General features: G+C 63.1%; 1 protein-coding gene across 1 annotated transcript; it reads right to left on the bottom strand.

Moving 5' to 3' along the window:
* Positions 1-5,435: 5,435 nt before the first annotated feature.
* Positions 5,436-8,454, bottom strand: MAFA (MAF bZIP transcription factor A). The gene has a single exon (XM_055545620.1). It carries the CDS (start codon positions 8,047-8,049, stop codon positions 6,991-6,993), a length of 1,059 nt encoding a protein of 352 aa, XP_055401595.1. The 5' UTR covers positions 8,050-8,454; the 3' UTR covers positions 5,436-6,990.
* Positions 8,455-13,068: the final 4,614 nt, after the last annotated feature.

Below are 13,068 nucleotides of genomic sequence, written 5' to 3'. Positions count from 1 at the left end.
TGGGGTCAGGCTCTGGGTGGGCCCTAACCTCCGCCGGTTGTTTCAAACCCCTGCTGTCTCAGGGGAGCAGAGGGCATCCTGCTCCTGCTGTGTCCTCAGCGCTCCCTGGGGCAACTGTGCCCTACAGAGAGGGAGCCATGAGGGGTCCCCACTGCTCCCCCAGGTCTGTCACTGAGGAAGAAGGGGCAGCGGGACCATCCTTAGCAGAGCAACTGGGCACCTGGGCATCATCAGCTGGTCTCTGGGGCCCCGCTGAGCCTCCTCCCCCATGCCCAGCCTCCACACCCAGCCCCTCATCTGCAGAACGAGCCATTGCCACCCCAGGACCATTCCCAGGAGGCCATCAGGAGATCTGGAGTCTGGTGCATGCTGGACACTCCACGACATTCCTGGGCTCTCTCTAAGGACAGGGCGGGACAGAGGGCCATCAGAGGAGGGCCGTGGGAAAGAAGGGAGGCCGGTCCCCTGGAGGGCTGGGACCAGACTAGAGCGATGCAAGTGTCCAGGTGGAGAGGCCCAAGGGGCAGGGTGAGAGGAAAGGAGATGGAGTGGGATGGGATGGGGCTGAGGGCAGTGGTCTGGGAAGGCGGGGGCCTTTGAGCCTGGCATGGCTGATTGTAGCTGGCCTCAGCCCCCTCCATGGGGTGTCAGCCAGCAAGGACTCCAGAGTCAGGGAGGCCAGCGTGGAGGGCGTGGTGAGGCTCATGGGAGAGCAGGGCCAAGAGAGACAGGCGGAGGGCTGCTGCCGCGGGCAGCTGGAGCACCCCTCCCCCTTGGCTCCTGCCAGCACTGGGCTGACATCCCACACCCACCGCCTGCTTCTTTCAGCACCACCCCCTGACTTTTGGGGGGTCTCCCTGCAGGACTCTCTACCCCCAACACTTGCCTCCTCCTGCGACCAACTCGGGCCCCAAAGAAAACCTGGTCTCTGCCGCCTGCTCTGTGACTTCAGTCTGAGCGCCCTAGAAATGCAAGTCAGGCACCTGCATTTTAGCAGGGCTCTAGCCGAGTCGTGAGAATGTTCCGACCCGGTTCTCCTCCCTCGGGGAGGAAGCAAGGTCCACCTGGAAGCTTTCTTAAGGAGGGGGCCAGGGATGAAGAGGAGCCGGGGAGGCCCCGCCCCCGCCCGGTGCCCCTGGCCGGCCCCTGGCTGGCCCCGCGCCGGCGGTCGCCGCCTCATCCTGTCCCCCGCCCCCGCCCCCAGCCTCCTTTCCTGCCGGGTCGCGGGTAATCGGCTGTGACAGCTCGAGCCCTCCGCAGCTGAGCGGTGTCACTGCGCATTAGCAGGCGCTGAGCCCGCCAACCGCAAATTACTCGTCGCTGCGGCGCCGGCGGCGACAGCCTCGTGAACAGCCCGGGGCACGTGTGCCGTGGGCTCGGTCCCAGTGAGGGTGTCGGGGGGCGCGCCCCGCGGCCCCCTGTTCCCGGCCGTCCCCGCAGCCCACCCCTTCCAGCACGGCAGCCCCAGCCTTTCTGCCGCCCCCAGCCTTGCCGGCGCCCACCGCAGCCTGGCCCCCACCGCCGGTCCTCGCCCATCTCCACTGATCTGCTCCTTCGGAACTTGGCCCTTAGGGATGGGAGCGCGCCTCCGCCTCCCGGGCCGGCGTTCCTCCGCCGGCGTCCAGGAGCCAGCGCCGGCGGCCTCCGCGCTTCTCCGCCCCGCACTTGCCGAGTTCAGGCCCTGGCTCCCCGGCCCTCCCTGGCTGGCCTCCAGCGAAGTGTCCTCTGGGCCCTCTGGGGGTGGGGGCTCCGGCCCTAAACTCTGCCCCATGGGGACGCTGCAGCCCGGGCCCGGCTCCCCACCCCCTACCCGAGGGACCATCACCCTCCACTCCCTACGCAGCGCCCCTCCCGGAGGTCCTCTCAGGCAGCCCCACCCTCAAAGAGCTCCTCTTGCCTGCACGCCTCACCCCACCCCTCCCGGCTACATTCTCCTCCCCCAGATCCCTGCCAGGAAAGTTCTATCCCAGGTCTTGGGGCCCCAGGTGTCAGCGGTGGGTCTCTGCTGCCTGCCCCCGCCCGGCGCCAGCCCCTACAGCTGGTCTGCACCACTGCCCCGGGCTGGAGGCGGTGGGCTCCCTGCTCCCAGGTCTGACCTCACCTCCAAGAACAGGCCTGGCAGGCAGTAGTGCCTAGTGGATAGTTCCGAGTGAATGAATGAGCCCCCTCCCCTGGAGAAAAGGAGGCCTTCTTTTCCAGACTGGCTCTTCTCCACTGGGGCCAGTGTCCCCTGGTGGCGAGGTGGGCTGGGCTTGTATCTGGGTGGGCGGGCAGGGCCAAAGCCGAGTTCCCAGCACCCTAACAGGGCCTCCCCAGCAAGCGGGTGGGGGTGACTCTGGCCTGGGGAACTGCTGACCCAGGGAGGGCCCAGGGAGGTGAGTGGGCTGGTCCTGTGCTCAGAGCCGCAGGCAGGGTGAGGTGCTCAGCAAGGGGACAGCTTTAGACTCCCTCAGGACTGACTGGTGGCCCTTCTCTGTCCCTCAACTGTCCCCTCCAAGTGCTGGGGACGACACAGCCTGTCATCACTGTGGCCAGCTCAAACCTCCCGCTTGTCTGCTCCCTGGAGCAGCTAGAGGTGAGGAGACCCAGGCCCATGTGGCTGAATGTGCGCCCATCCTGGGGATGGGGAGGCCAGGGAGGAGGACACCTTGGCCTTGGCTGACCCCACCCCAAGCAGCTATAAATAGGAGGCCAGGAAGGGGCCTGCAGACAGTCCCCTCCAGAGGGCAGGGCTGCTGTGGAAATGGAGAGGGGTGGGGAGGCTACAAATGGAATTGGGGTGCCCCCAGTATAGAGCCCCCTCTGTAGGGCCAGCAGCTGGGGAAGGGGGCCAGAGCCTCTCTCTTGAAATCCCAGCTCAGGGTTTTTGCTGGAGCCCTTAACCAGCTGCAGAGGGCAGGCAGCTGTGGCGTGTGTGAATGTGTGTTTGGGGTGTAGGGACCCCTGCACCAGTGGAGGGGGAGGCCCAGCCGGGTGCTCTGCCCATGGGGCGGGGCCTGAAATGCTGCCGCCCCCAGAGGCTGGGGCAGGCTGGGGTGGGGTACAGGTGACCAGTTCTCAGCTCAGGCAGCCTCCCTGGGCTGGGAGCTGGGGCTGTCGCGGCAGGAAGCCCTGGGGATCCCAGCGGGCAGGGAGGGACTCCCTGAGGTGGGGCAGCCTAGGGGAGCTGTGTGCGGGCCACAGGTGTGCAGCTGTCTACGTGTGGATCGTATGTGTCACGTGTGTAGTGAGTTGACACGTGAAGTGTCCAGCGTGTTTGTGTGAGTGTGCCTCCCTGTCCTCTCCAGGGTCGCACTCTTGGCCCCCAGGCCTCAGGAGAGCGACTCTGGCCCCTGGGAACACTGCCTGCACGCCGCCCTCCAGGCTGTCCCAGATCTGCTCTAACATCCCAGGCCCCCCGGAATTGCCGCCCCCTCCTTTCCTCCAGGCGCTCAGCCATCTCTCCCCGCTCAGGGCAGGGCTGTCATCTTGGTCTGGCCTCCAGTCTCCAGTGGCTGAGGCGAGTTGGGACTCACACTGAATGAAAAAACGATTCCCCCCAGAGGCGGGGGCAGGGTGGGGGGTCGGGGGTGGGCCCAAGGCTTCGAGGTGCAGCTTCTGTCTGCAGGATGGTTCAGAGAGCCTCCTCCCAGAGTGTAAAGGGTGGCGGTGTGAGCTGGCATCGCTGCCCGCCCAAGGCGCTGGGTTAGGCTGAGCTGGGAAGCGAGGGGCCACCACGGCCCCTGAACATCCAGTGGGCACGAAAGCCCAGAGACCTGGGCGTGCAGTGCAGCCTGGACGGGCAGCGCCCTCCACCCCAGGCTGGGACCCTCGCTGCCCCGCCAGGTCCCTCTCAGCCTGGTCCAGGTGGCTCCAGGGTCTCGGTGCAGTCACTGCCCCTCACACCTACAGGACACGAGTTGCATCACAGGCACACACGTGGGCACAGACACCCCGAGCACTGAGCGCGCCCGAGATCCCCAGGTGTGGTGAGGCAGTGGCCCTCCACTAGGCACCTCCCTCCTGGGCCCCCACGGGCTGCAGCGATCCTTCCGGGGAGGGCAGAGTTTCAGCTCCCAGCACCTATGGGGGCGGCACCCCGCTAGAAGGGGGCGCCCTGAGGGAGCACGTGGGGGCCTCTGCTCTACTCTCCACAGGCTGCCTAATTTCCTGTAGGAGGTCTGCTGCTGCTAAGTCACTTCAGTCGCGTCCAACTCTGTGTGACCCCATAGACGGCAGCCCACCAGGCTCCCCCATCCCTGGGATTCTCCAGGCAAGAACACTGGAGTAGGTTGCCATTGTCTGCATCCCCTCAAAAGCTTTCGGGAAAAGATTTGTCTCTAAACTCACACATGAGCGCTCCTCCTGTCTCCCTGAATAATTTCCAGGTCTTGTAGGTTCATTTGTCTTCTCCATTTTATCTTAGAGGGAAAACTGGAGGAAAGAAGGGGGTGGGGAGGAAGGAAAGGGAAGGAGGGAGGAAAAGGAAACAGAAGAGGAAAGTGAAACCAGCCCGGCTCGGCGGCCAGCAGACGAACCCGAGCAGGAGCCCAAGCTGCGCTCGCTTTGCGGTGGGGGTGGCCCCTTTCCCAGGCCTCCCCAGCCCCCACGCTGGATCCAGGCCCCGAGAACTGGGCTCTGGGAGGCCTGGGGTACTGGAGGGAGCCTGGCTCCCTCCCCCTAAAGAATACTGTCAGGCCCGCAGCCCTCAACCTGCTTTCTCTGCCAGGAGGACTCCCCAGTGGTTCCTTAGGCGACAGCGGTGAAAACTAAGGTGCCCTCACCCACACCAGCCAGTGGCCGGCCCTCCCAAGCACGCAGACTCTGGGCTCCTCCTTGGCCAGGCTGGCAGGGACCCTCCTGGCGCCCCCTGGCCATGCTGCAGCCTCCCCAGCTACCCTTAATTCATCCCCATCCCTGCATTCCTACTTCTCTCTGCAGCAGCAGTTTTGCCCACCGAGAGAAGCCTGCTCCCTCCCGGGTGGTTAGGTTGCTCAACCTGTGTTTGGGGATTTTGCTCCATTCCTCCCGGAGACCCAGCTTCCTGGTTCTAAGTTTCATTCTAAAGCAAAGAGGGAGGGGGCGGCCTTCGGTTTTGCTCTGCCTCTTGGATTGAGACTCTGAGACCAACTCAGGTGATGTCCTCTCGGGAACCGCAGCTCTCCCAGCCCAGAGGAGGAGCTGGTGCCCCCCAGACAGAATAGTGGGGTGCTCTGCCGAGGCCGGCGGGCTCCAAACGTGCAAACCACAGGGTTCACCAGACCCTGCCCCAATCGCAGTGTGAACCGAGGTACTGGCCAAGCATCCTGCGCTGACCCCAGGCCCCTGCGCTGACTCCAGCCCCCCAGGGCAAAGTTTCCAGGGTGCTGCCCTGCCCGTTGCTCCCGCAGTCCAGGCCTTGGTCCTGCAGGTGGGAGACCGCAGGCTCAGGAGAGCTGAGGACAGCGCTTGCCCTGCCCAGGACACATCGTGCTACCAAGGGTGGCCTTGAGCCCGGGGTTGCGTTGGGCTGTTGTGGGGGTCGGGGCCTCACTGTGCGGCCTCCTCCCCACGGGGCAGCTCGGGGGCAGGTTCCTACCAGTCGGGCCCTGGCAGCAGCCTTTTTAAACAACTCCGGCCACTCCCCCCTTCAACGGGGGTGGGTCACCTGGAGCTAAGGCAGGGCTTAGTTTGGGAAACTCCTTTTCTTTCTATTCAGGAAGAAATACAGCAGAAACGAAAACCACAGAAAAAACAGCCAGGCTCCAATAACTTTTGGATCTAAATGAATTTATTTTGTGTGTTTTTTTCTTTCCTCAGTTTCGTAGCAAATGAAAAAAGAACCCAACGAAACCCCACAGCACAACAAAACTTGCAAGGAGTTGGTATCTCCTGCAGTTGGTATCTCGAGCAGGCGTGGAAGGAGCCCAGGCCGGGGTGCAGGGTGCCGTCAGGGGCTGGGGGCTTAAAGGGGCCAGAGCTCGGCCTCCCCTCCCTCTTCTGGCCACTCCAAAAGTGATCAGGTCGTTTAAAAAAGAATCCACAAACAAAACGAAACACATTTTAAATTAAAATAAAATTATACACTTTCTCCACCGGACTCCATGCCAGGAGATTCAGGCGAAACCTCCTCTCAAAAAAAATTTTTTTTTCTGCTAGAAATACTGTGCATTACTTTTTTTTTTTTTTCACTTCTCTTGAGGGTTAAAATAAGATATATTTCCCCAGGAGCCATAAATACAATCTGGTGCATAGAGAAATAGCAGCACGGAAGTCCCGGCCAGCTCCCACCCCCCTCCCCCCACCCCGGAGTACAGTAGGGCAGCAGGACTGAACACAGCATAGATAATGCTCCTCCATGTCAATCTCTAGGGGACGCCAGTGGCAGGGTGGGGGGCAGGCGGGCAAGCGGGCAGGCAGGGGCCAGGACCCTCCGAGCGAGCGACACATGCTAGGACACACGGACATCCGAGGGCAACCCCGGCGGGAAGAAGGGAGCTTCTCCGGGGTTTCCTTTTCTGATCACCGAGCAAAATAAATATAAATACTTCGAAAATAAGTACCGCTTCGAAAAGGAGTACAAAAGGCCTGGGTAGGGAGGCCAAAAGAAAGGAGACCAAGGGTGCAGGGCGGCGCCGGCTGCCCGCGGCGGTCCGGGTGAGGTCGGACGCACAACCGCGCTCCACGTATGTACAAGCGGACGCCAGGAAGGACTTCGACCCGGTCCAGCTTCCTGGGAGTCGCCGTGCTCCGAGCAGAGGAGTTGGAACAGCGTCGGGATGGCGACCCGGGAAGGTGCGCAGGCCGGGAGAGAGGAGACCGCGCCGAGGGACGGGCCTCTGTCCGGCGCCTGCAGACAAGGCGCGCGGGGCCGGCCCGGCCGGAGGCGGTGGCACTCACGCGGGGGCCGGCGCGCTGGGGAGGCTCGGCGCGGCCATGCGTCCTCGCCCTGAGCTGCGGAGTCCAAGTCCAGGCCCCCGGCCGCCCGCGCGAGCCTCTACTCGGCGGTGGCGCTGGCTCTGGGCCCCGCGCTCACAGGAAGAAGTCGGGCGCGCCCTTGGCCCCGCCGGGCCCGGCCTGCGGCGGCGAGGACTCCCGCGGGAAGCCGGCCCCGCCCGCGCCCCCGGGGCCGCCCCGGCCGGCCAGCTTCTCGTATTTCTCCTTGTACAGGTCCCGCTCCTTGGCCAGGCGCCCCACCTCCAGCTTCAGCTGCTCCACCTGGCTCTGGAGCTGGCACTTCTCGCTCTCCAGAATGTGCCGCTGCTGCACCCGCTTGAAGCGGCACGACTGCGCGTAGCCGCGGTTCTTAAGCGTGCGCCGCTTCTGCTTCAGCCGGATGACCTCCTCCTTGCTGAAGCCGCGGAGCTGCCTGTTCAGCTCGCGCACGGACATGGACACCAGCTGGTCGTCGGAGAAGCGCTCCTCCAAGCGCACGTGGTGGGTCGTGCCGCCGCCGCCGTGGCCCGCGCCGCCGTGGTGGTGGTGGTGATGGTGGTGGGGCGCGTGGTGGTGGTGGTGGGCGGCGTGGTGGGTGCCGTGGTGGTGGCCGGCGCCCATGTCGTCCGCGCCGCCGCCGCCCGCGAAGCCCTGGCCCCGGAAGGCCTCGTAGGCCGCAGCGGCCGCTGGGTGGTGCGCGCCGTGGTGCCCAGCGTGGTGGCTGCTTCCGATGAGCGCCTCCACCGCGTCCTCGGGCGTCAGGTTGAGGGCCTCGGGGTTAAGGTGGTGCTGATAGCCACTCATCCAGTACAGATCCTCCAGCGCCGGCTTCCCCGAGGCGCCCCCGACGGCGCCGGGGCCCCCACTCGCCTGCCCCGGGGTGGCCCCGGCCTGCGCCGCGCCGCCGCCGCCGCCCCCCGCGCCGCCGCTGGTGCCGGGGCTGGGCGCGCAGAAGCTGGGTGAAGAGGGCACGGAGGAACACGGCGTGCTGAGCGGCGTCGAGGACAGCGAGCCAGGTGGCAGTCGATGGCAAAAGCGCTCGGCCTCGGGCGGCTCCTTCTTCACCTCGAACTTCATCAGGTCGAAATCGTTCACGTACTCGATGGCCAGCGGGCTGCTGGGCAGCTCGGCGCCCATCGCCAGCTCCGTGGCCATCGCCTGGGGGGCCCCGCCGCCTCGCCCGGCTGAGCCCCGACGGGAGGCGGGGCCGGGGGGGGGGGCGAGCCGAGGGCCTGTCCCCCCCCTTCGCTTCCCACGGGCGGTGGGTCCGGGAAGCGAGAGGCGCGGACTCCGAGCCGAAGCGCGAAGGGAAAAGTTTCACTCGGCCAACTCTGGGGTGGCCAATGGGGACGCCGCCGGTAGGGCCTCTCGCGCAATCCTGGGTCGCTCCCCAGCGGATGCAGGCCGGCCGCGGTCCCCTGTACGCCCCCGCCAGCGGCCCGGCGATGGCCGGGCGGGCGGCGGTGCAGCCACCGCCTCAGGCTACTTGGGTTCCCCGCGCTCCGCCCGCGAACGGCCAGCCCCGCCTCTACCGCCAAGCTCCGCGCCGCGCGCTCCCCTTTATAGGGCCGGGCGCCTGGGCCCGCCTCTCTGGGAGGAGTACGCGCCTCCGGACCAATAAGAGCCCCCGACCCGCCACCTAATTTGCATATCCCCATGGCAACCAGGGGCCCAGCTGTCAGTCTCCTGCAGGGAACAGCTGTGGGAAGGGGTGGTGACCCGCTGCCCGGGAGAGGAGGGGCAGGGCCCTCTGGTGGCCGCCTCGGGGGGCTGCACGGGCAGGGCCTGGGGAGCCGGGGGCGCGCGGGGGGCGCGGGGCCAGGCCTGCGGCCTCCGATGCCTCGCGTCCTCCACGGAGTGGCCAGAGCTTCGGGGATCGGGGCGAGGGGTGCTCCTTGTTTACCTCGTCCCCCCGCCGCCGGCTGGCCGTGACCCCGCAGCCCCTTCCCAAGATTTTTTCCGTCGGTCCATCGGGGAGCCCGCGTTCAGCCTGCTAGCGTAGTGGCGGGGGGACATTCCGGCCTCTCGACACGGGTGACGCTGCGCGGCCTGGCCGGGCGCTGCGCGGGAGCGCTGGTTATTTTTAGCTTCGCGGTTCAGGCGGGTTCAGGAATTTAGTCAACAAAGTTGTTGGCACCTCGGTGCGGCGGGATTCACCGCCGGGCGCCCGGTGCCCCCGCTATGCGGTGCAGGTGCAGAGGGAGTCGCGCGCGGAGCAGCGAAGGTGGGGTCAGGGACCCAAGCGTGGGGGCCGGAGCCTGCGCGGCTGGTGGGACTTGAGGCTCAGGGGCTGGACCGACCCGGCACGGGCGGGGCGCGGGGGCTGTCCCAAGGCCGGAGGGCTGCCAGGCCTACACCACGTTAGGAATCGGCCCCCAGCTGCCCATCCGCCTAGATCTGGCCTCCTGACGGAGAATGGGGCTCAGAGCTAGGTGGGGGCAGGGATGGGGGTCGGGCGCAGGTGGGAAGCCTCCAACGCGAGAAGCCTTGAGAGCCGGACTAGGGGACCAGAGGTGGCCGGTTACCCAGGGCTTGGTGACTGGGTAGTAATCTGTGGAGCCGCGGGTGTGCCCAGAGCAGGGGACCTCTAGGGTCAACTGAGATGGGGCCATAACCCAGAGAGCCCTCCCCTCATTCTCTATACTATTATATGACTTCTACAGTTTAATTCATTCTTAAATGCAACCAACCATCTGTGCACAGAAGGAAAAGTCTGGAGAGACTACAGGCAGGACGTCACCAGGGGCAGCCTAGCCATGTGCTGGGGGCATTTATCTATCAGGGCTTCTACCTGGTTCCTCACAAGTGTCTAGTATTTTATAAGAAGAAAACTGTCGCAATGGCAAGTGAAATCTCACTTTTTAATGTACATGGAGGTGGCCCCGCTCCTCTCTCCTCTCCCCTCCCACAGGGATGAACCCAGCCTGGGTGCTCAGGGACATGTGTTGCCAGGTTTGGGGCTCTCTTTAAAGCCCTCTTGAAAGAGATGGGAATACCAGACCACCTGACCTGCCTCTTCAGAAACCTGTATGCAGGTCAGGAAGCAACAGTTAGAACTGGACAGGGAACAACAGACTGGTTCCAAATAGGAAAAGGAGTACGTCAAGGCTGTATATTGTCACCCTGCTGATTTAACTTATATGCAGAGTACAATCATGAGAAACACTGGGAAGATGAAGCACAAGCTGGAATCAAGATTGCCGGGAGAAATATCAATAACCTCAGATATGCAGATGACACCACCCTTATGGCAGAAAGTGAAGAGGAACTAAAGAGCCTCCTGATGAAAGTGAAAGTGGAAAGTGAAAAGGTTGACTTAAAGCTCAACATTCAGAAAACGAAGATCATGGCATCCAGTCCCATCACATCATGGCAAATAGATGGGGAAACATTGGAAACAGTGGCTGACTTTATTTTTCTGGGCTCCAAAATCACTGTGGATGGTGATTGCAGCCATGAAATTAAAAGATGCTTGCTCCTTGGAAGGAAAGTTATAACCAACCTAGACAGCATATTAAAAAGCAGAGACATTACTTTGTCAAAAAAGGTCCGTCTAGTCAAAGCTATGGTTTTTCCAGTGTTGTGTATGGATGTGAGAGTTGGATTATAAAGAAAGCTGAGCGCCGAAGAATTGATGCTTTTGAACTGTGGTGTTGGAGAAGACTCTTGAGAGGTCCTTGGACTGCAAGGAGATCCAGTCCATCCTAAAGATCAGTCCTGGGTGTTCATTGGAAGGACTGATGTTGAAGCTGAAACTCCAATACTTTGGCCACCTGATGTGAAGAGCTGACTCATTTGAAAAGACTCTGATGCTGGGAAAGATTGAGGGTAGGAGAAGGGGATGACAGAGGATGAGATGGTTGGATGGCATCACCGACTCAATGGACATGGATTTGGGTGGACTCCGAGAGTTGGTGATGGACAGGGAGGCCTGGCGTGCTGCAGTTCATGGGGTCGCAGAGTCGGACACGACTGAGCAACTGAACTGAACTGAACTGAAAGCACTTGGCGTTCAGAGGAAAGCCACAGCTCAGAGGGGAGACACTGCATGGCAAGCTGGTGGTCCATATGCCCATCTGAGATGGAGTGAGCCCTTGCATTGGCCACCTGGCCTCTGCTCCTCATGGCGTGGCTTCAGCCAGGCCACTGGACCAGGCAAGAGTGTGGTTCCAAGCTCGGGAAAGTGCTGGGTGGAGCCAGGCTGGTGCAGGTGGGGGTCCTCCTCACAGCTCCTGGCCCCAGGCCAAGGGCCACCGACTGCAGCCATTGCCAAGCTCTGCGGCATCCCCAGTCCCACCCAGTCACCACGCCTTGTCCTGAGAGGTGCAGTAAGGCTGCTAAAGCCAGGGAGGCCTTGCAGAACAGACCCTCCCTACCCCAAACCTCCTCGAGACCTGTGCTCAGCCACACTAAGTCAGGGACAGCTGCCCACATCTGGCCCCAAAATGTGGTGCTCAAGGGTGCTGGGCCAGAGCCAGCCAGCCCCTTGTCCAGTCACACTCACAGGCCTTCATTGTCTGTCCCCAGGGGAGAGGAACCCAGTGCAGGGCCGGCTGCAGAGACTGCACTCAGAACTGGGAACAGACACAGGGGCCTTCGGGCAGCCTGGAACCAAGCAAGGCACCCATGTCCCCAACTGCCTCGGGCCCTCGGTAAGTTCTCCAGTCCTGGGCTTGACCTCAGGTCAGACTGGCTTCCCAGAAGGTGTCTGGGCCTGCAGGCCTGGGCTAAGCTCTCGGGAGCAGGAGCCCTGGAGGGTGGAGGGGCCCTGAGTCTGCTCCCTGGCTTCTCGTGGTGGCAGCTGAGCCCTCCTCTGTCCTGAGTCACTGCCAGGGGGCTGGGAAAGGGGCTGAGCGCCCCTGTACACAGACCCCAACCCCCCGGCGCCCCACACTACAGGCGAGACGGGCTCTTCCCAGCCCAGGGAAAGTCTGCCCCTTCTTGACTTGGGTTGTGGGCTTCAGGCTCACTCCTTTCTCTTCAGAAACCTCCTCTTCGCCACTTGCTGGCCTGGGACCCGGCAAGTTCAAGGAGGGGCTCTCAGCTGGGTCTGAGAGGCAGAGGCCATGAGAGCCCAGAGCCACCTGCTCTCTGCCATGAAAGGCTCACAGGCCCCAGAGACGGCACTCAGGAGTGCTGCAGGCCAAGCTGTGGCTCCCTCGCAGCTCCCTCGGCCAGCAGTGGAGCCGGCAGAGGATGCGCCGATTCCATGTGGCCCAGAAAAGGCTCCCTTTCTTCCTCGCCCTCGGGGGACTTCCCTGCCCGCCCAGCAAACAACCAGCGCTTGGAGCCAGGGAGCCACAGGGACTGTGTGGAGGCTCCTCAGTAAATACACGCACATGTCTTTACTGAGCAGTTGTGTGTGCCAGGCAGCCTGTCCAGGGGCAGTTTCCCGCACCTTCAACCAGGGAGGTGGCCCAGGGGTCCCTGGTAGGAAACAGGCGCTCGTGCGCTCTGCAGTGGACAGGCTGTCCTGGGTGCAGCTGGACCGTGGCGGCTGGGAGGACTTGAAGGCTGAGGGACTGGTGGCCGGCAGATGATGGGGCCGTGGCTGGACCAGTATCCGCACACGGTGGCTGACTGATTGGGCTTCCTCACAGCGTGGCGGCTGGTTCTCAGCGTGAACGTCCAAGGGAGTCAGGCAGATATGCCTGGCATTTTCGTGAGGGGTGGCAGTGCTCATATCCAAGGGGCACAGACACCAGCCCCCATGGAGTATGTAGGAAAAACTACACAGTCACAGCATCTCTGGAAAATACAATCTACCCGAGAGTGGGTGAGCGAGCAGGAAATAAACCATAAAATAGAAAGTGACCTACACAGCACGTCTGTGCAGGAGATCAGCTTAAGTCCAGCGCCTGCAGGCAGTGTTGTTGTCCAGAGTCCTGTGGGGCTACGGTCTCAAGGTCGTGGAGGGGGTGGGGCGGGGGGGGTGGGGCGGCACTGTTGTCTGGAGGCTCCTCTGGGGAAGATGCTCCCAAGCTCTCTCAGATTGTCGGGACCATTTCTTGGCATCTGAGGAGCCAAGACCCCAGGCTCAGGGGGTTGGAGGCCGCCCTGGCTTCCCACGCCTGATGACTGCCCTAGAGAATCCAGGCAGATGGAGGGGGCCCTACAGAATGGGAGACGGGAAAGGCCAAGGGGCCTGGCCCGATGTGGGGTGGGGATTAGATT

This window comes from Bubalus kerabau, chromosome 14 (genome assembly GCF_029407905.1).
Source record: "Bubalus kerabau isolate K-KA32 ecotype Philippines breed swamp buffalo chromosome 14, PCC_UOA_SB_1v2, whole genome shotgun sequence".
NCBI lineage: Eukaryota > Metazoa > Chordata > Mammalia > Artiodactyla > Bovidae > Bubalus > Bubalus kerabau.
This window is presented reverse-complemented; position numbering and strand designations above follow the sequence as displayed.

Excerpts from the sequence above, each read along its gene's own strand:
- MAFA (XM_055545620.1), bottom strand. The coding sequence starts at position 8,049 with ATGGCCACGGAGCTGGCGATGGGCGCCGAGCTGCCCAGCAGCCCGCTG.